Raw genomic sequence first — 22,520 nt, 5'->3', positions numbered from 1 at the left:
AGTGCTGACTTTATAAGGAATGTTCTAGGTGTGCAGTTGCTATAGATATAATCCAGAATTTTCACATAAGGCTTTTCTACACCCTGATTCCGCAATGCCTGCATGACTCCTAAGGTTTCCACTTAGTCAAATGCTTTCTCTTAATCAATGAAGGCTATATATAGGGGTTAGTTATATTCTGCGCATTTTTCTCTCACCTCATTGATAATGCGAATGTGATCTATTGTCAAGTATATACCATGTACGAAAGCCTGCCTGATCATTTGGTTGATTGATGTCTAAGGTTGCCATGACTCTGATAGCGATTACCTTTGTAAATAGCTGACTGGCTGATTGGTACGTAATATTTCGTGTCATTGGCGTCCCCTTTCTTATAGTTTAAGATAATATGAGCGTCCTTCAGATCTCCTGCTATGCTTGAGGTCACTAGGCATTGCGTATACAGGGTGGCCAGTTTTTTTTTAGCACAATCTCCCCTCCGTCCTTCAATAGACCTGCTGTAACCTGATCCTCACCAGCTGCTTTTCGCCTTTGCATTGCTGCAAATGCTTCCTTTACTTCCTCTTTCGTTCATTATTGGTGGGATGTCTCAATGTTATGCGCTACTGTCTCTCTCAGTAGCGGAACAACTGCCGCTTCTGCGTCTCACTGACGCAAAAGGCTGCTATGCTGTTCTCGGTAATGTGCATGCTGCTTTTTAGTGGCTCCGATATGCAACTCACACGTAACATGAATGTCGGAAGTAATCGTCCTTTCGACGACGTTTGCTTACTCCAAAGCAGAGTGCGCTCCCCATGGAAACGGGACGGCACACATCGTGGCACGCTGGGGAGGTCGAGAGGGCCACCATGTGAAAGGCACAGCAGCACCGTCGAGCGGAAGGTCGAGATTGCGGAGGTTTCAGCTTCCTGCGCCGCGCCTCCGCCAGACTTGCTACTAATCCACTATGCCGCAACTGCGGTGAGCCACTCATGTGAGAAAAAATCCTGGCCCGTATCGGCCCTGACTGGCATGGCTAATCGGTCGAAATTCCAGTCCTTTTATTCACCCCACTATAATTTCGCAAGCATGAAACGCTTTCGAATCGTGCACAATCACTGGCCCAAGACCGCGTGGAATCGTGCACTATTTTGTGGTTTCGTTATGTTTCGACCGCCATCTTCGGAGCCGCACTTCTTTGCGCAGTCCGCGAGAGAGTTCACATTAAGAGCTGCTTGAAGAGCCGCTGCGGTGATGTTTTCACGCGTGTAGAAGTCGACAGTCGTCGTCCTGTCCTTAAGCAGGAATCCGTTGTCGTAGAAGTGGCCGTTGATGCTGTGCGCACTCAGCCACACAAATAGGGCGATGTTGGACGCCTTGATCTGCACGGTGAAAAACTTGACACCGGGCTGCGACGGCGAAGGGTGGGGTCCGATGACAAGCGGGACCTGCGGAAGAAGTTGGCAAAATGAATCATTGTACTCGCATTCAATCTGTACTGTGAGTAAAAGGTAAATTTTGTTTCTTTTTTCCCTGTCACACCCCGTATCCCCAGCACGTAATGAAAGTGTAAACGAAAGGGTGATAGAAAGTAAGAAATTTGTGGAGCTGATCAGGTTTGACCGTACTGATGTCATCTTGTCCATATTTTTTTCTTGCTACGAGGCTCGTACGAGACCCATTAAACACCTATGGCTTATGACGTCGACAGTTCGACGAAAACTCCTCTAGTGAGAAAAATTAAAGCGTGGAAATGGAGACGCCAACCATGCTTAAGAGAAAACCAAAATATACAGGGCGATCAAACCTGTTATGGTGCGGATAATCAGGCTAGGTAATCGCGTCTTGACCGCGGCGGCCCCGTTTGGATCGACGAGAAACGCAAAAGGAGCTCGTGAGTGCGCATTAAATAGTCCCAATCGGTAGGATTTGTCTTTAGCCCTCCACTAAGGCACCTTTTGCTTCTTCTTTCCCCTTTCAATCTCTCCTTCCTCCCTTTGTTTCGTTCTTCGAATTCCAAATGCGCCGCCATTACCCCTTCCCAACTCTTGGCTTCTCTTGTCAACTCTTGGACGCTTCCGCATAGTTGCTTCTCTCCTACGCGCGGCGTCATGCTCACTAGTTTCCACACACCATTTTCAGCCTCATGCGTTGCACTCCCGCTAGCGCGACTCATCTGCACTCCGTGACTCCGGGACTGTCCACTGTGTCAGCGTGCTTCTTATGGCAACGGAGGAACGAAAGTCTAGGAGAGGCTCCGGCTATCGCAGCTGCACGATAGTGTGTGCGGAAGTGTTTTAGCAGATCTACCAGGATCATCTGGCTCATTGCGCACTGGCGTCTCTGCATCACACGTCTTTCCGCTGCCGGTGGCCTGGCGACCCGCGAGATTTTCTGCTCACATTGCTTCTCGTGGTGCATGTGCAAGTCCGTGTAAATCCGTTCTGTAGAGAATGTCCACGGCGTCCGCAGACGAGGCACAGGTTGTCATCACTGATATTTTGGCTGTGACTAGCCGCTTGGAAATAATGATTTTTCGTGGAGTCTAGGAAAAACGCAGGGACCCTAAATTGCATTAAGGGTTGACAATGGTGTAGGATTCGAAGCTATTGACTTCTTTGCAGGAAGTGGCTGGTGGGGCGTGTGAAACCATGGTTGCTCTTCCCGATCAACGCTCTTGCCATACACCAGATGCCACGGTTGGAAGGCGGAGGCTTCACACAAAGGAACCTGGTGTGATGACGTCCCTGCACGCTGATCTCGTCACGTCCCTCCAGCGAATGGGATTTCTCTGTTCTGCCGACGTCATTGATGAAGTCGATGCCCGTCAGCCTATCAAGATTTTTCTGGACTCTGGACGGCACCTCGATTTCCTTCGTGGGGGCTTGTACACTACACCATGATACTTCACTTTCGGTGGCCAAGAAAATATTGTTTCTCATGGTTGTGGCAAGATACGCAGTGCTCAGTTATAGCACGAGAGGCAGCATCTTCCTTCTTGGCACCGTTAAAGTGCTTCTTTAGACTCCTTTCAAAGCTCATAGCCTCGCTAAAGAAATGTAGTAGCAATAAGGAATACTGGATGTTATAAACGACGGACAGTTATTTTTTTTATAGTTCACGATCTCCGCATGGTGATGCATTTATGCCTGGAATATACTTCTTTTTGCAAGGCAGCGTTTACATGCAAGTTCAAGTGACCCAGATGAGTGCTTCGGCTAGGTCCCCTACCGGCCCCACCCCTGAGCCTGACCCACACACTCGACACCCTAACCCACACCCTCTTCCACTGCGCGGCGGATCCTCCCCCGCGGCGCCTTGAGCACCTGACCAGCTGGGAGGAATGCGAAACCTTGTTGCACTCCGCGGACCGGGCCTACAACCTCATGAGGACTCATGTCTCAGTGCTGTAGGGCTCTGCGGGGCCCCAACGGCCTATGTGCCGTAAACATGTTTGAAACAGAAAAGCGCCAATGGGACGAGTACAAAAAAGGAACATGAAGCAACAGGAAAAGCGCCAACTATCAACTGAGGTTTATTGCACCACACCCTGCACATATACGAAACACCCAGCCGTATAACATAAGCCAAACACCAGGAAAGAACTAGAGAACCAGAATTAACAACCAAAGTCAGCACACAGATTACGGGCGAACGAGGAGGCTTTGTGTTCCTTTTTTGTCCACGTCCCATTTACGCGTTTATGTTTCAAACATGGCTACGAACAAACTAGCCCAAGCCAAAGTACTTCTAGCGCCCTAAACACCCTTCGGTGCAATAAAGCTTTCTCTCCAGCTCTACTTTTGTGACCATGCCGAGCTGAGAACTAAATCACTCGAGCGCCGTGCTGTTGCAACTTTCATATTACCACATAAAATGCATAGACTGGCTCTTCGCTAAAAGCAGATGTAAGCATGAAATGCACTGAAGGAAAGGCATAGATTATTGTAGAACGGTAACAGATACTGATAGTCGCATCTGTCCTGTAGAGCGTCCCTCATCGGCCATTTTCCTTTTTCACAGATTTTCTCCGCGAGCGACAGTGCCGCGGTAGATCAATGATTACGGGCCTCGTCTACCAAGCCGGAGTACCCGGGTTTCTACCCGACCGCGGCGGCCGTGTTTCGATGGAGGCGAAACGCGAAAGGCACCCGTGTGCAGTGCGATGCCAGTGCACATTAAAGGCCCCCTGACCACCCGCGGCCAGCAGACACTCTCTACCTCACTTTGAGCGAGCCTCCTCTCCTTCCATTCCCTCCTCGAAATTTTTCTCTCCCGCTCCTCGTCGAGTAGGCTCGGCAAGGCAAAATCACCCCTTCGTTCTCCGGTGTAAGCCGGAGGCGTGGTGTCTGTGGAGTGCGTCACAGGGCGACGTCATGGCCCCGCCTTCAATAGAATTCTTTTCTTGGTTTTTGCATTTTCTCTGCACACTGAACGATCGAGAGGCGCGATCGGCTCGACCACCTAGACTTGTTAGCGAGCGCATCCTTTCATACATCTGTTTGTCATTCCCAGTTAACGAGCCACCTTTTCATTTTCTTTTAGGCCTCCCCACCGTTTCACGAGCGGAGGGGCGGAAGTCGGTTGTGTTCGAAACACACGGCGAAGCGCGGACCCGGCAACCGCCCGTTTGCTTTTCTCCATGCGTGTTTGTGTTCTGTGTGTTTGTGTCTTTTCTCCGCTCCAAAGCATATGTCATTCATTGGAGTCAAGGCGTACGCAAGATGCACGAAAGATAAGCGGTATGTGTGCGGAGCGGTAAAGTGGGCGAGCGAGGGAAAGGCTCTGCTGCACTACTAATTAAAACCTTGTTTTGGGGGGCTCGCATAGAAGAAAAGAACCTGAGAAGGGAGCGCGCACGCAGAGCGTCTCGTGACGGGATCACGGTGGGGGGGGGGGGGAGGGGGGGGCGAGCCAACTCCCTCAGTTTTACTGTTTTTTTACTTTTTATGGCTAGGGTTCAAGGCTGTCGCCGCACGCTCCCTCCGCAGTTTTTTTTTTGTTCCTTCATGCGGGTTTGTAGGCATGAGCCAGAACAGAAGGCGCTGCGGAAAGCGTTGTGCAGACGACGCGACGCCAAGGCTACGCCCAACCTTCTCCCGTCAGTCAGAACGATGCACCAATGGAGTGCCTTTAGCGAAAGTAGCCCCCCTTGACGTCAGCGGGGTGCAGAGTAGTGGGCCGGGCCCGTTTTTGAAGGAAGGAAAGAACGAACGGGCTTTGATTTGAATTTTCGCAGCTTTTCGGGGCGCGCATGGCTCTAGTATTTTGCAGAGGTTATCCTCGATGCCTCATCTATGCAGTGGGCTTGTTTTTCAAAAATGTCCGGACCCTGGTCAGTGGCCCTTTAAAGAAAGATCCACAGGTGGTCGAAATTATTCCGCAGGCCTCCACTACGGCCAACTTTCTTCCTGTCTTCTTCCACTCCCATCTTCCTAACTTCTCTTACGGCACGGCTCTGGTGTCTACTGATATATGCCAGAGTTTTACTGCGTATTTTCTCAACTCAAAATCAATTTTCTCTCTTCAAAATCAATTTTCAATTTTTTTTGCAGTGCTCCCAGTTTTTCTTGCCACTTTTTAATGTGATACGACACGCGCCACGAGCGCACGCCAGGCGCCGAAGAGGGGATAGTGCTAGTATTTTCTCTTCACAGAACGCTGGGACTGCCGCCTCGGCCGGACGTCACCTCTCTTTATTGAATAGAATGTTGATCACTACCCACACTGCCGCCTCCGCTCCGTCGACCCAGCACGCACTTTGCCCTCCCCTTATATACTCTCGCGATATCGCCAAGTTCACACAGACCCCTCCCGTACCCTCTGCCACCACCCTAAAGCCACTCTCTACCATATCCTTTTTCTCTGCCCGGCGGATCCTCCCCCGCGGGGCCTGGAGCACCTTACCAATTGGGAGGCTTGGGAGACCCTACTGCGTTCTGAGGACCCGGCCAAGCGAGCCATCGCCGCAGGCCGGGCTGCCGGCGTCATGAGCCTCCGGGACATGAACGTTTGAGTGCAGTGGGGCCGTGCGGGGGCTTAAGGACCTACGTGTTCAAAACTGGCTTGTTCTAAATAAAGTTTTCATCATCATCATCATCTCTTTGAAGAACAGCAAATTACAGACGGCTGTTTGACGTGCTGATCGATGGCAATTGGCAAGCTGACTGCCTAGTGAAGGCAATTCACGCGGCGCTGCTGCTTCGTTCAACACGTCCCGCCAGAAGTGCGCGTGCGGCTTTCGGGCTGGCTCAGCTCGCCCACCACGCACTATCACAATGTACTAGAATAGGGCCAGTGTGTTCAGACGGCGGAGCGCGTCACGCACTGCTTTGAAACCGGCAGCGTAGACAGGTCCCGGATGTATGCGGCGGCGCTGCAGTGACACGGGCTGTACGAATGCGTTCGCGGTGTGTTGGGGCCGTTTGCGGCGTGCTTGCTGAGCTCCAGCTTGCTTGCGAAGAAACGACGTATTTCGGTCGCTCGAGCTGAGTGATGTTTTGCTGCAGTGTTCGCGAGTGAGAGTCAATGCCTAATTAAATACCTATTGACGTCTCGACTAAGTGCAGATACGTTAGATAACTTCTTAGGAATTGGAAGGAAGTAATGCGGATCCAACGATCACACAAAGCCGTCTCACTGTTGGATCTTTGTTAATTGCCTGTCTTTTTATAACTTGGCGAAAAAAATACTATCACTGAGGTACGTGAAGATTTGTTCTCGTTACTTCAGTCATCCGATTATTCTGACATGAAAGGGAATGTTGCGTCACTTGACGAGCCAGTTGAAGCTGGAAATGTCACGCTGGTAGAACAAAGGCTAAACAGTGTTCCAGCTGAGCACCGGGCTTACGTGGAGGAAAAGAGCGACGACCGCCTGATTCATTATATGGCGGGATATGTTGCGTGGAAATTTCTCACTCGCAACAAATATGAGGACTGCCGCTCTCGTCTTTTTGCAGAACTCTAGTCTTAGAAGCAGGGTGTTGGGCTCGACGCGCCGTCTGCAGCGACGACAGTTGGCGCCAACGGGACTGGGTTATGTGAATAACGGCCGGTTCCAGCACGCTGAGTGTGTGTGTATTTGTGTACGCGTTTGCTTGCGGTGTCCCGTTCTGGGAAGTGTTTTGTTCGCGCACACATGCGCCCGCCGGTGGCTCCTTACCCTCTCCTTCGAGGTCGAGAAACGGCCGTCGCCCCCTCCTTCACGGCCGAGAGACACTGCTGGCTAACTTTTGCGGCAGCTGTTATCGGCGGCTGCTGCGGGGGGAAGCGCGGCGGCGCAACCAGGGGACGGAGGCCCCTAAATCCGCTGTCGGCGGAAACGCGTCTGTTTGGATTCTCAAGTTCGCTCAAAACCGACAGCGGACCGACAGCGAAAGGGAGTCCATCACGGGGCGGAACGGCTCCGACTTGACAGCGAGAATGTGTATATCACCTTAGTTGCCGCCAAAGGACTCCTAATTCCACGGAACGATGGGTGAACAAAATACACAAATCGACCATCTGTGCGTGGGAGGACCGGCGAGAGTGTGAATGTTCCGCCTTTTTGTCACGGTGGGAGGATCAGCGAGAGGGTGATGTTCCGCCCTTTTGTGGGCGGGTTTCGTCAAGGAATGTGATTGGCGATGTTCGAACAACCAAGTTTCCCCAGATAGGTACCTGGGGAATTGAAAATGTATAAAACGTGGCTTCAGTGTGCTTCTAAGGGGGAGACTCCTGATAACCTGCTATGTAAATAAAATCGTCTATCTTTCTGGCAGTAACCGGCTGCATCTTATTCCGCAGGTTGCCGGAGAGAAGAACAACTTCGGAGACCATCCCGAGGTACGAACCACATTGCACTAACCTATCTGGCGCAGTCGACAGGATCTCCAACGATGGGCGAATGAGAGCAGCAGCGGTGGACGGCGGACGAGACTGGTGGCGTGGACGGCGGACCCGAGAACGTCACTGAGGAGCCAGCGGCCTGCCAAAGCGAGTCCCTCCAGACCTGTGGAAGAAGAGAGCACCGCGGAGCGACTCTTCAGAAGTCAGGCGAGTGCCTCTTGGTTTCCTGTCGGGCGCAGTTGATGACAATGCCATATAACTTGCGAGACAGGGAGGTTAACACCACAGATGCGGAGTCGGACGGGGTTGAAAGCTTGCAGGAGTTGGCGGTGACCAGTGACGCGGTGGGGGATCTGAGTAGCGCCATAGCGGAAACAGCGTCGGAGCAGCAGATGAAAATGCTGGAGCTTCGATTTAAAATTGCTGAAGCAGAAAAAGAAAAGCAACGCTTAATTCTGGAGAGGCAGAAGTTGTGAGCCCAAGAGCGGGCTGAGTCCCACGAAGAACGTAACAGCGGAGCGCTAGCTGTGGATAGGTCAGACGAGGATAGGCGCCTAAAATATGCATCCTTATTGAAAGGAGTACTAGCACCGATGCCGATTCGGGAATTCCTAGTGCCCGGGTGGTTTGAGGATGTGGAGGCGACTCTTGATTCATATGACGTCCCGTATGAGTGGCGGGCCGGGCTTGTCTTGCCACAGTTGAGTGTAAGAGCACGCGGATTGCTTTCTACGTTGACAGCCGAAGAAAGAAAGGAGTATAAAAAAATCAAGAAAAGTATTCTAGATGGAATCAGGTTGTCAGCAGCAGAATATAGAAGGATGTTTGAGGGGTCGGCAAAAGCAGCAGATGAGACATGGGGCCAATTCGCAATCCGGCTGCGAAACTATTTTGAATACTATACAAAAACCTCGAAGGCTACCACTGTTGCAGAATTAAAGCAGTTAATGGTCACAGACAGGTTGAAGGAGTGCTTAGCAGCTGAGGCACGGGCTCATATTGTTGTCAATGAGAATTAGAGGTTCCTTTCTCCGGGCGAAGTGGCCAAGCTGGCGGAGAGTTTCGACGAAAGCGTCAGATGCAAACCAGGGTCAGCAGCTCATTTGGGAGGCCATCGAAAGAGGCCGAGTGGGGATCAGAAGGAGCGGGCCGGTGCAACACCTCATCAAGGGGAGAATTCTACTTTAAGAGGATTGAAGGGACGGTGCTTTGAGTGCAAGTCAACAAATCACTTCGCTAGAGATTGCCCTCTCAAAAGGACAGGGGATAAGGCAGGCAGACGAGGCCAAGAAAAACCAGGAGACCGCGCCGTGGTGGCTAAAGTGAATGCTCCTTTGGAAGAAATAGCTCCCGCGAATGAGGTTGGCATGCAGGAAACAGAGAGGGTAGGTAGGAATTGCCTCGAAACAGTAACATTGAAAAGTTCGGAACAAAGCATTAATGCTGTGATTGATTCCGGGACTGAAATGACTGTTATCAGGCGAGCTCTAGTGCCGAAGTGTGAGGCAGCTGGTTCCACAATAAAGCTGAGGGGAGCTTTCGGCGATGAAGTAAGAGCTGACCTTGCATATGTGCCTCTCAGAGCAACAGAAGGTGCACGGTTTGTCTCGTTCGACAAGGCACAACCAGCTTTGCTATGTGCGCTGACAGACAAACTGTTGGCCGGAATAGACGCGCTCATAACTCCCGCAGACTACAGACAACTCCTTGAAGAAAGGGCAGTTGTAAACGAAGTTGTTTCAGAGGCAGAGACCGAAGGCGGTGAAAAGGAGACGACAGAGCATAAAAATCAGCAGACGGGTGCGTCCTTGGCGGTTACGGGAACAGACGAAGAAGCCGAGAAAAAGCAGAGCGCGCGGCAAGTTTTCCGTGAGGCTCAGGAAAATGACTCGTCGCTGCAGGAGGCATGGAAGCAGGCTAGAGCTGGCACACATGGAATGAGAATCCAGGATGAGTTACCCTATCACCAGGAGCACGTGGTGGGACGCATGTGCACACAGTTGGTGCTGCCATCGCATAAACGACAGGAAGCACTAGTGAGGGCACACGATTCGCCTTGGGCAGGCCATTTGGGAGAGCGAAAGACATTGCAGCGCATAAAAATGTCATTTTATTCGCCGACCATGGGCCGGGAGGTCAAGGATAATTGTCACTCCTGCCACCAGTGCCAAATCAGGGCCCCCATGAAAACACAGGACCGTGTACCCATAACGGCATTGGCTAGGCCTAGTGCACCCTTCCAGGTGGTATACATGGATTGCATCGGTCCACTGGATCCACCATCAGCAAGGGGACATCGCTACGCACTGTGTGTAGTTGATTTGCATACTAGATGGCCTGAGGTTGTTTGTTTGAGGTCCTTAACAGCTAAGGCTACGTGTGACGCGCTCACCCAGATATTTTCCAGAATGGGAGTGCCAGAGACCATATGTTCAGATCAGGGCACAAATTTTACATCAAATTCAACGCAAATCATGCTGCAGAAAATGGAAGCGACTCCCAGATTTTAAAAGGATGCTGTTTTGCATTGTAAGCGAGCATGGACGTGAGTGGGATCGTATGGTGCCATTCCTACTTTGGGCTTATAGAGAGGTGCCACATGCCATCACGGGTAAATTACCGTGCGAGCTTATGTATGGTAGGATGCCTGTCGGACCTCTAGCTATACTGCAAAAGACGTGGTCAGGAGACTGGGTTGTTCCCGACTCATTGGCAGTGCCAGCAACAGACTATCTCGAGAAATTGAGAAATGATCTCGAGGAAGCCAGTAGGGAAGCGGCAAAAAGTAGCGAGCTCGCGCAGCAGGCTTATGTGGGGAGGTACAACTTGAGGACCACCGACAAACAATTTTCTCCAGCTGACCAGGTTCTTTGGCTGGAGAAAGAAGGCGATGGGAAGTTAATGGCACACTGGAAAGGTCCAGTAACAGTTGTGGCAAAGGTGCGGCCATATAGCTATACGATTGAGCTAAGTGACGGCACGCGCCGATCAGTGCATGCAAATAAGCTTAGGCCGTACAGCGCGAGGGTCAACACAGTAGGCATAGTATTTGAAGGCGACACGGATTTTGGAGAACTTCCCGCGTGGTCAGATACAACGACAGCAGTTGAGGAGCTGGAACGTGTAACTCTCAGCCATTTAGATCTTCTGCAGCAAAGGCAGGTAAAGGAACTAATCGGGAAGCACTGTGAGGTGTTCAGTGATAAACCGGGCCGCTGCAACTGGGGAGTGCACAAAATCAAGCTAAAAGATGGGGCGCAGCTGAAGCGCGCGTACCCTTACAAGGTGCCCATGGCACTAAGAAAGGAAGTTGACCGACAGGTGGCAGAGCTAAGGTCGTGGGGTTTGATATATCCGATAGAAAGCTCCCATGCACATCCCGTGGTGTGCGTTGCTAAGAAAGATGGCAGTGTCAGTTTCTGCTGTGACTATCGCAGGCTGAATGAAGCAACGGAGCCTGATGCGTTTCCTATGAACCTGCCAAGTGACCTAATTTCCGAGGTAGCGCAGGCAAAGTACATAACGCTGCTCGATATGCTAAGAGGATATTGGCAGATTCCATTGGACGAAAAAGCCCAGGCGTACACAGCATTTTTCACCTCGTCTGGACAGTACGCTTGGAGGGTTATGCCGTTCGGACTGAGAAATTCGGCAAGGAACTACCAAAGAATAATCAATCAGATCCATGTACCACATCGTGAATATGCGTGCGCATATATAGATGACATGTGCGTCTTCTCGCAGACATGGGAAGAGCACCTCGAACACCTCGGAAGGGTACTGGCTTCGCTAGCGGCCGCAGGGCTCACAGTTAATGTCACTAAGTGCCATTTCGCGCAAAAAGAAGTGCGGTTTCTGGGTCATATCGTGGGCTCAGGAAAACATGGCGCAGATCCAGAAAAGCTTAGAGCCATTCAAGAAATTCCCGTACCACAAACAAAAAGGCAGCTGCGTAGCTTTTTGGGGCTAGCAAATTATTACCGGGATTACGTTCCGGAGTATGCAAAGGTGGTGCTACCACTGACGAACCTGACTGGAAAGCGCGTGCCTCAGAAGATACCGTGGAAGGAGGATGCCGAGGGTGCTTTTATAAAGGTAAAGGAGTATTTGACAAAGGCCGCAGCGTTGAGCGCACCCGATCTGAACAAAGAGTTCATTCTGGCCACTGATGCTTCAGATTATGCCGTCGGAGCATGTCTAGCGCAGTTGGATGACGAAGGAAAAGAGCAACCCATTTCATTCCTGAACAAGAAATTAAGCCCGGCCCAGTCACGATGGGCTACAATCGAGAAAGAAGCCTACCCCATCATTTGGGCGCTGGGAAAGCTTGACACGTGGCTGCTCGGTGCACGGATCAGGGTAATTACCGACCACAATCCCTTGAAATTTCTTACTCTGACCACGCCACTAAGCGCGAAGTTGACAAGGTGGGCGCTGGCTCTCCAGAAGTACAACATTGTAGTGGAGTACAAAAAGGGGTCTCTAAACGCAAATGCCGACGCTATGTCGCGTATGGTCGCCAATGACGAAAGCGAGTAAGATACCGTCGTCCGTTTTCGCGGCCTCGGTTTGCGAGAGGTATGGCATTGTTGGGTGCTGCGTTGGCGGGGGACCGAGGGGTACTTGTTGACAGATGAAGTGGGAGCAATGCATCGAGCTCCTGTGATTGTTGTGTGCAGCAAGTTCGAAGATTGTGCCGCACAGTTTTGTGGGGAGGTGTTGGACTTAGCGCGCCGTCTGCAGCGACGACAGTTGGCGCCAACGGGACTGGGTTACGTGAATAACGGCCGGTTCCAGCACGCTGAGTGTGTGTGTATTTGTGTACGCGTTTGCTTGCGGTGTCCCGTTCTGGGAAGTGTTTTGGTCGCGCACACGTGCGCCCGCCGATGGCTCCTTACCCTCTCCTTCGAGGTCGAGAAACGACCGTCGCCCCCTCCTTCACGGCCGAGAGACACTGCTGGCTAACCTTTGCGGCAGTTGTTATCGGCGGCTGCTGCGGGGGGAAGCGGCGCGGCGCAACCAGGGGATGGAGGCCCCTAAATCCGCTGTCGGCGGAAACGCGCCTGTTTGGATTCTCAAGTTCGCTCAAAACCGACAGCGGACCAACAGCGAAAGGGAGTCCATCACGGGGCGGAACGGCTCCGACTTGACAGCGAGAATGTGTATATCACCTTAGTTGCCGCCAAAGGACTCCTAATTCCACGGAACGATGGGTGAACAAAATACACAAATCGACCATCTGTGCGTGGGAGGACCGGCGAGAGTGTGAATGTCCCGCCTTTTTGTCACGGTGGGAGGATCGGCGAGAGGGTGATGTTCCGCCCTTTTGAGGGCGGGTTTCGTCAAGGAATGTGATTGGCGATGTTTGAACAACCAAGTTTCCCCAGATAGGTACCTGGGGAATTGAAAATGTATAAAACGTGGCTTCAGTGTGCTTCTAAGGGGGAGACTCCTGATAACCTGCTATGTAAATAAAATCGTCTATCTTTCTGGCAGTAACCGGCTGCATCTTATTCCGCAGGTTGCTGGAGGAAGAACAACTTCGGAGACCATCCCGAGGTACGAACCACATTGCACTAACCTATCTCAGGGTCTCAGAATTCACAGAAATTTTTGACAGGGGAGGCTTGCTGTATCCCTCCAAGTTGATTTTTTTATGCAGCAAAGAAACTTGAGGAAATATTTAGAGCCTTCTTCATCCAAGAGGAGCTGTGCAGTGACAGCATGGTCGATGTCATGATCCTCGTCAAAGCCAAGTTTGGCTATTCCACTGGGTGCAGATTGCATGCTGACGATTTCACATCAGCAGTTGTGCATTTTTATGTCATAACAAGGCTGCATTGTTGTGTTAAAGAACTTAATCAGTCCCGAGAAGCACGCCGAAAAAGGTAATTGCACTTAAAAGTAAGACGCTGTTCATAGCAGGCTGGTGCATCAAGTGTGTTGAGAGTCCTTTGCGTTTTTTGTCTAGATGCGCAGCTTTTTTTGCTGCATTCAGGAAGCTAACTTTATGAATGTCATTATAAAATGAATTAAGGAATTCATTTAGGTGTATTAATTCCGCTGTAGGTATCCATTGTTTGGGTGGGAGTGTACTCGCACTGTTTTTCTCTGCTTTGACATATCGTATGTAATTCTTCAGAGATCCCTTTTATTTGGCATCTTTCCGTCCTGTTTCACTGCTTTCATAGAAATGTGTGTGCGGGTGCGTCTCAGACGTGCACGTAGCCTGACTTTCGGGAGCACTTCATGATATAAGTTAAAAAATGCACGAATAAACTGTGCAAGTGTAGTCATTGCTGGTGATTCGAGAAAACGAAAGAAAGAACGAGGGACAAATGTTTATCGCGAAAGAACGTAAATTCCAAGCAGGGAAGGTATTTGGCGTTGGGCCATGTACAGTTTCATCTCCTCTTTTAGAACAGTGGATGAGGAACGCATGAATTCATAGTCGGTGATCGCTTTAGCACATTTAAATAGTGTTTTTGTAGCATGAGAAACCTGACTGCCACGCCTTAAGGCGCGGTTATACTCCGACGTAGCGCGCGCGCGGGCGAGAGCCGGTTGTGGTCGGAGACGTCAGATCGGCGACGGTACGCCAGGCTCAGTTCGGGAGCTCTACACTCAAGCCGCTCCGACGCGAGGCAGCGCATGTGCAGAACGTTCTTCGTTCGAAAACCGGCTGGGAGAGGAGGCGAGTGGCGAAGGGGGTAGAGGGGAGGAGTGGCGTGGGAGGCGCGCGCGGTGCATTCTGGGTGGGCGGCTTCGGCGCGCTCTCGGCGCGGCCCGCGCGAAATGCAGCCGGTTGCATTCCGCGCCGGGCATGGCGCCGGGCGCCGTCAGACCGCGCCGGAAGCCGCCGAACGCGCCGGCGATCGGGCGCCGTTTCGCCGACGTGACGTCGCCGTGCCGCACGCGCGCGCGCGCTACGTCGGAGTATAACCGCGCCTTTAAAGCACGACGAACTGACTGGTGTTTTAAGTGACTGAACTATATAGAAAGTTCGAAACACAAGAGAAGTCTATGACAATAAAAAAATCAAAAACATAAATGAGAGGTCACGCTCTGCAAACGCGTGGTTATCCCTCCTCCCCAACAAATCTGCAAACGCAAGGCTTGAATGCGCTGGCAAGCAGCTGACCGCCCTAGCGACTGCCTGGCTATTTTTTAAATCACTGCAAGCACCTTCTGCTGGCCATTGCAAACACCTTTTTTTTTTAATTGAATCGTAACTTCTGTTGAACCAGTGTCTCCACTGCCACCACCGTCTTGTTCACACCGAATTATTGTTCTTCTTTTGTTGTTTTTCTTCTTAAAGGTGGCGTGTTAAGGCACTGTTTGAACAAGCCAAGGCAATGCTTATTTACCTGACCAATGTGTGGCATGAGGCCCACTCGACTGGGCGACGCAAGGAGGTGTTAAAGAGGGAAGCCCGCGGTAGCTTTTAATCGCGTTAACGGAAGCGGCGTTTTTATTCGTCATCCACTTTCTTTTCGCTCACGCCACCTACGACGACGTCATGGAAAGCTCCGCCGCGAATGCACTTGCCTTGCCGCACAAACTACGGTCACCTCTATCCATTAAGTAACACGGCATTCGTACTGACAGCGCAGTAAAAAGAAAGCATAGGAAATTGTTGTTTGAGCTGAGGGCTCATTGGAGTTGCATCTGCTAGGTGAGCTTTCAGGTGTGTGAGTTAATTTGCCCACGGTGCATTGCAGGCGAGGCTCTCAACAAACAAGTCTGAATGAAGCCGTCGTAACGCACGTAACCACCTCCCATGCAAAGGCGTTGGGTGGACATGACTTAAGGTCGTCATGGCTTGCTGTGCAAGTGTACGCGCAGCGCCTGGAATTTTGTGGTCGTCAAATTTTACTTGCCGTAGCTTTCTAATAGACACACCGAGTATTAGGAAAATAGGTTCGGTTTAAGGCAAGTGTCTATGTTCTACTTGAAATTTTCTTTGTGCTGTGCCCACTCGCCCTTTAAATGTTTTAAAAAATTAACTGACTACTGGCTGCGAATTTTACACAATTTCCGCTCTCCGCGAGCACATGTTACCCTTTTGAAGAAACTTGCTTTGTTGAGCTGCCGAAAAAGAAAGGAGAAAGAACGATAGAAGAAAGAGAAGAAAATTGAAAGAAGCATTCTGCCTTCCTAAGTTCCTGAGGTATGAAACGTTTTTTACCGCGTTCTGCTTTCATGCAGACAGACTCTTTCATGCACACAGATGGGAACACAATTTCCTTAGAAGTTTTCGTGTGATTTTTTGCAAGAGTTCTTCTCACGATCGCCACAGCGTCAGCAGCGCAAATCAGATGTGGTCCAGGGTCCAGCGTTACCTTCCGTCTAGAACAGTTCGTCCATGACCGTAAACTAAAAGGATGCGGTATCTAGCCAGGTCAATTAAGTCTCTGCGGAAGTAAAAGTAAATTATTCTATGACATGAAGGCAACAAGCGTATCGTGACTTTGCCTTTGGCCTAAGTGATAAAAAGGCCTACAATTCGATTTTAATATCTTCTCACAATAAATCACAGGCAAAATGCCCTCACAATCAACGAAATGCGATGCTTGCTTGCCACTTTTAGGAACAAACAAAAGACCATCAAATTTACTACTTAATTTCTCACAATATAAACTTTAATACGCTACTGTCTTTTATTTCCCAGTTTCATTCCTTAACTGTCATGGTTTCACCAAATCCTCACTCGTTTTCGCCTCTTCCGCAAGTTCTGACCCATTCAGGTTTGCGCGCTATGCCAGTAAACAGCATTAGGTATAGAAGATACTTTGTGGAGGCATCGATTTCATCACTGAAGAATTAAATCCATTGATGTTCGAGGTCTAAGCAAAAGGGCTTTAAATGTGGCTTGCGTACACGGATCGATGGCTTCGGCAGGCAGATGTCGCTCAAGTCGGTCGGAAGCAGAAAAGTGCCCGGTGCCACTGGGATCCCGCCCATGGGATCGATGAGCGTGAACCACAGGAAGCACGCCGAGGCGTTGCAGGTTGGCCGCTTCCAGAATCTATTCATTCTTGTGCGATAGACTTCCAGCGAGGCAGCTTGGGGCTGCGTGAGAGACGCAAAGCCATCAGACTCAGGATTAGAAGCGAGCTCCAGTAAACATCTCGTAGCCTAGAGACCACATCCACAATGCCGAGTCCAGGCGAAATATCAGTGATGGGCAAGATGTGTTGCTGGGCGAGTTGGTTGAGGCACAGTCTATGTGAAAAGTAACCAGCCTACATGGTTTGCTGCTGATTTGTGGAGTAGAGCCTTTACGGCTTTCCCTAAGGTCGAAAAGTTATTTGAAGGTGAGGACGGGGGTTTTCCTTATCATACAGAGATTTAGAGCTTGAGGGCTGGCATAATAGGATTAATATACCACTGAGAAGCAAAACCATGCAGTCTGGTTACTTTTGACAAAGGCTGTACATCTTGTGAAAAGCAGCACTTGCACTACGAGAATGACACACAACTGCGCTGGCTAACAACTTTAATTGGGAAGGCAGCCGATGCGCACCTTTTACGCAGAACCGGGGGGAGTGATGCACAGGCGCAAAGATCAGCAAAGTGGAAGCACGGAAGGAGCCAACAGATAGGCGAACTATTCTTATCATCACTGATAACCAAAAACGCAGCCCAAACAAGCGAGAAAAAATGAAGGAGAGGGGGGGAATGAAAAAAGGGGGAGAAACAAAGGCAGAGAGCATAAACAAACAGTTCCAAAAAATTCTAAAAAGATCCCGAAGAAGCCAACAACCAACACGGTTAAACGAATAACGATGAAAGGTGACAAAGATAAAGGCGCTAAAAGCCGAACAGACTAAACCATAAAAGGTGGAGGAAAAGCCTGCGGAAGATGTGAACTGTCGGCACTGATAACTTCTCAGTTATCTCATCTTAGGTTTTCTCGCCCTTACGTTTTTATGATTCATTGCTTCTTTTTAGATATCTGTTGTCTGTTCAATTTCATTTTTGTGACCACCTTCCCTTCTTGTCTTCATTCTCACCGGCTTGTCAGGTTATTGACTTTATCTGCTTTAACGCTTTTCATTCCGTCATGTTTTAGCCGTGCTGATTTTTTACATCTTCCGCAGGCTTTTCCTGCACCATTTATGCATCAGTCTGTTCAGCTTCTAGCGCCTTTATCTTTGTCACCTTTCATCGTTATTCGTTTAAACGTGTTGGTTGTTGGCTTCTTCGGGATCTTTCTAGAATTTTTTAGAATTGTTTGTTTACGCTCTCTGCCTTTGTTTCTCCCCCTTTATTCATTCCACCCTCACCCCCCCCCCACCTCCTTCTTTTTTTTCTCGCTTGTTTGGGCTGCGTTCTTAGTTATCAGTGATGATAAGAATAGTTGGTCTATCTGTGGGCTCTTTCCCTGCTTCCACTTTGCTGATCTTTGCGCGTGCGCATCACTCCCTCCGGCTCTGTATAAAAGGTTCGGATCGGCTGCCTTCCGAAAAAAAATTGTTAGTCAGCGCAGTTGTGCGTCCTTCTCGTTCTGGTCCTTTGTCTGTTAGCGCTGTTTTTCAGAAGATCAATGATGGGAATTTCTACAACGGGAACAGTACAGTTCACATGCGTTTCTAGGGTGAAAATTTTCAGAGACAGTTGTTCATCATACATTGTGGCATTGATTTGCGTCGTCGCATTAGGTTTGGTCACATGACATGACACGTGATGCCTTGCGTGACGCCACGTCTGCTAGGAGGTTATTTTCTGCGCACCGGGAGCAGGCAGCGACGCGACACAATGGTCACTGCGCGGCTTCTCATGTTGCTCAAAAAAGCGAAAGCAGGGACAAACATGCATGCTCTCTGAGTTCTGCGTCTTGACCAGCAAGGTCAAGCACTTGAAAATTTTCTGTCTGGAATGATTTTCCCGCATCAGTTCTGATCAGTTCCCGGATCAGTTTTCATCAGGCTGCATTTCAGCCAGACGGAATCACACTTTCAAACTAAGGAAACTATGATGCAGGACACATTTATTAAAAATGTCATTTTTCCCGGAAACAACGAATGAGTAGAATAAATTGCCTTCAGAAGTCATGTTCATCATAGCGAACGTTTATTGAATCGCAATGCTGTGATATTTATCCTTATCTTTGTAGATTTCAAATTATGCTGCATTGGGCTTTCTGCATTGTGTTTTATTCATTTGCCACTTTTTTGTACTACTTATGGAATAATCCTCCCCTCCCCCTTATGTACTGTCAAACTAAAATGGCGCTGTGGTAAAGTTATAATTAAATTAAAATTAATAAACTTAACCGCCTGTAGAATTGGAAGGAAACTCAGTGGAGAACTTGTGTTTCAAAATTGTTTTCTTTTTCTATGAAAAAACAACACCGAATAATTGCGTTCTGTGCAGACAGCGACACGCCGATACAAATATTTTCGTATATCTTCCTGTTACTAGCACGGAAAAAAAGCATTTCGTAGAAGGTTTAAGTAAAAACCAACTTGGCAGCTGCAGGAAGAAATAGAAAGCAACTTACTTCACTTGTAAAGCATGTAACTTTGCTCTTAAATACTAAAAACTGCTGGACGATTAACCGCTTTGTCCGCTCAGAGTTACAAGCATCGCACGTAGCGAGGGCGCAAACAGGTGCTGTCGCCCTTGGCCTCCTCTGTTTTTTTCCCACTTCACTCGGGATGTCTCGGTTAAGAAGACGGAGCCTGACCAAAAATTTTCATCACATACGTGCACTACATCGCTGCATTACGTTAGAAGCACTGACGCCTAATACAGGCAAAAAAAGTCTTCGAAACCGCAACGTATTGGAAATTGTTCATAATCAATAATATTTCTGTTTTAAAAACGAAAAAACAGAGGGCCAGTGGCTATTATGCCGATTGCCTGGCTCTAGCAGCGCTACCTCGGACTGCACGGCAAGATGGCACTACGTAAAGCTGGTAAAGTTAGCAATGACAACGGGATGAGTGAGCCCATTGGATGTTTCAGGCCTCCTTCGGCATCTGCACAGCTGCTGCAGTCCGTCGGCAATCTACCGGTTTTCGGCTCCACTGACGCGTGTTGTGGCCCGCATGGTAACGAGCAGCGTACCACGGCCTGGCTAATCTATGGCGTCTGGCTTTTCAGTTTAAAATAAACTCCAAACCCGGTACGGGTAGAACCGTGAATCAGTCCTGGCTCTCCAAAAGCCGAAAGTAGCCTCTGCTCCTCAACGGTTAAATCAAGTTACGGCAAGAAACTTGTAGCAATGGCGCAGAAGTAGTCCGCTAAACAGTAGGTCGGTCGGAAAAAAAGCCATCTCTCGTGGCAGCGGCTCTTGGCATAACAGCGATATTTCCAGCCCTCCGCTAATGAAGGAAACACAAGAGAGAACATGCCGACCAACCAATTTAGCAATTTAGCGCTTGGTCCCCAGTTACTTATTCCACTGCTCTTGGAAACTGCTGCTGTCAGCCGCTTGAGGCGAGGGAATCGCCGGACTACACTTGAAGCGATTAGATATGCACAGCCGGCTGATTAAGTACGTTGTCTACTTCCTTTGAACGTGCCCCACGCAACTGACGTACGCCGTGTGTGGCTTCACCAGAGCTTGGAAGCTAGTGCCTCAAAGCGCAGGTAGGTGGCGTGTGGAAAAGCACCGCGATGCAGTTTAAAAATGTCTGCATATCTCGCTAGTCTTTGTTAGAGCGCGTCCATTTGCATGGAAAGCTAAAGTGCAGGTTTCCCACACTGAAACTCTTAAGATCTTCTCTTAGCTATGGCTCTGGACAGGGAAAGGCGCTCCCTATTAGCCGCACCGCTCCCTATTAGCCGCAGAACCCACGCAGGCTCAGAATTGTATTTTAATCGACTGAAGATCACATATATCAAAAGAGAAAAACGCGACATGCTCAGAGGCTGTCCTAAATCGCTGCCTCTGCAAAACATTGCAAGGCCTGTGAGAAAACGCAAAGACGGTGCGCCTTCCCCTCCTAGACGAAATAGGATTTTATGCAGGCACAGGGACCGTCGTACAGGGGAGTTGTTCCTGGCAAAAAAAAAAAAAATTAAAAAGAACACGTGTACGAGTTAGCGATCCGTTGGTTGTAGTTGCTGACTGTGAGATGCGGCTTCTAGACGAGAGGTTTTGACGGCAGCGAAGTAGAACCAATATAAATATGCGGCGCTGCTCTTACCAAAATGTATGGAATGTAGCTTAGCACACATTATCAACAGACATATTTGAAGCCCAATGCGCTTTTGGCATGACTGTATAAATGCACGTCTTATTACGGGATGCGTGTAATGTGATATGTTGCTGCGTTATCCACGGTGAACAGGAGTGGGTAGTTGACATAATGGTTTCATTTGAATTATAATTCATTCTAATTATTTTAGCACTTCAATTGTCCCGTACCATGGCTGCTCCTTTAATAATTTAAACTGAAGGCGTACGGCAAGAATAGAAAGGTGGCCTTGTATTCATTGCATGTCTGCTTACGAATAAATTGACAGCATAAGACGTGACTCAGTGGTCTGAGAAGACAGCGTACAGAACAAGGTGGTCTCATTTCTCTCGCTTTTCACCTGTACGCACGTTTACTGAGCTTAGTCTCTTAGAAAGTATTGCATGGTTTGTAAAATTTCTGAGCAAGAAAAAGAAGAAAACGTCACATCATTGTCAAACAAAACAAGCGACAGTGACAGCAAAACTTTTCCTGCCTGTTTTCAGCGAAACAGCGTGACGAGCATTCAGTCCTTGTGTTCTGCTTACCTAATCTTCTGGTTCTTCCATTCAGCCGTTGTGCAATGGTCTCACTAAAAGATGTCACGGATTTTAAAATATATGCAAAGCGCACATCGAACGCCTACCATTGAAGCTTCATGCCACCTGCTTTCAAGCCTTAGAAATTGTTCCTTCCGTCTCGTTTTTTCCTTTGCATCATCGACGAAAGACACTTGGCTCGCACGATAGTGCCACCATCGACAAAAAAGTGCAAGTTCATCGTGAAATTTAAAAACAAGCTGGAGTCTACCGAGGCTAACCGCGAGCGCTGAGATCCTTAATGCAGCCATAGTGGATCTACTGAGGCATCCCCTGTAGCTTATTAAAATTCCGAATAATAGAGCGTATACTGTAGCGTGGAGCTATGCGGTTCTTTGTCAGGGTTCGTCGAGAGAGTTATACAGGCCCAGGTCGCCGCCGCTACTGCCAAGTGAAGGCCGGCAGCATCGAAGGCTTCTTTTTACAGCAAGAGACAGGTGACGTCACGGCCTCTGATGTTGCGACCAGCAGCGCTTCCTATCGACATCAGAGGCCGTGACGTCACCTGTCTCTTGCTGTAAAAAGAAGCCTTCGATGCTGCCGGCGTTCACTTGGCAGTAGCGGCGACGACCTGGGTGCATCACCTGACGCTGTTCTGCGGTTTTTACGCAGATTGACTCTGCGAAACTACAACGAGTGGCTACAGAAGGATCGGCTGACTACACGTGCGCCTACGCCCATCGGAATGACGCCCACCGGAACGACGCTCAAGCGGACGATAGCGCTGCGACCAGCAGCGCTTCCTATCGACATCAGAGGCCGTGACGTCACCTGTCTCTTGCTGTAAAAAGAAGCCTTCGATGCTGCTGGCCTTCACGGCAGCACAGCCTTCACGGCAGCGGCGACGACCTGGGTGCATCACCTGACGCCGTTCAGCCGTTTTTATGCAGGTTAGTGCAGTGTACGTTCTACGGTGTATTGTT

General features: G+C 49.5%; 2 protein-coding genes across 2 annotated transcripts in view; both read right to left on the bottom strand.

Moving 5' to 3' along the window:
- Positions 1 to 22,520, bottom strand: part of LOC149327525 (uncharacterized) — a 753,829-nt gene that overhangs the window by 395,123 nt on the left and 336,186 nt on the right. The gene's annotated exons all lie outside the window — the stretch shown is intronic.
- On the bottom strand, positions 1,095 to 16,865 carry LOC149327529 (uncharacterized). Its single transcript, XM_089563008.1, has 2 exons — positions 16,689 to 16,865; positions 1,095 to 1,427 (listed from the first exon to the last, which is right to left on the bottom strand). The coding sequence occupies exons 1-2, from the start codon at positions 16,842 to 16,844 to the stop codon at positions 1,095 to 1,097; spliced, it is 489 nt and encodes a 162-aa protein (XP_089419134.1). The 5' UTR covers positions 16,845 to 16,865.

The sequence above is a fragment of the Amblyomma mixtum genome, chromosome 10, assembly GCF_055824585.1.
Source record: "Amblyomma mixtum isolate Tamu chromosome 10, ASM5582458v1, whole genome shotgun sequence".
In the NCBI taxonomy this organism is placed as follows: domain Eukaryota; kingdom Metazoa; phylum Arthropoda; class Arachnida; order Ixodida; family Ixodidae; genus Amblyomma; species Amblyomma mixtum.
Note: the sequence above shows the minus strand (reverse complement) of the source record. Positions and strands in the feature narration are given on the sequence as shown.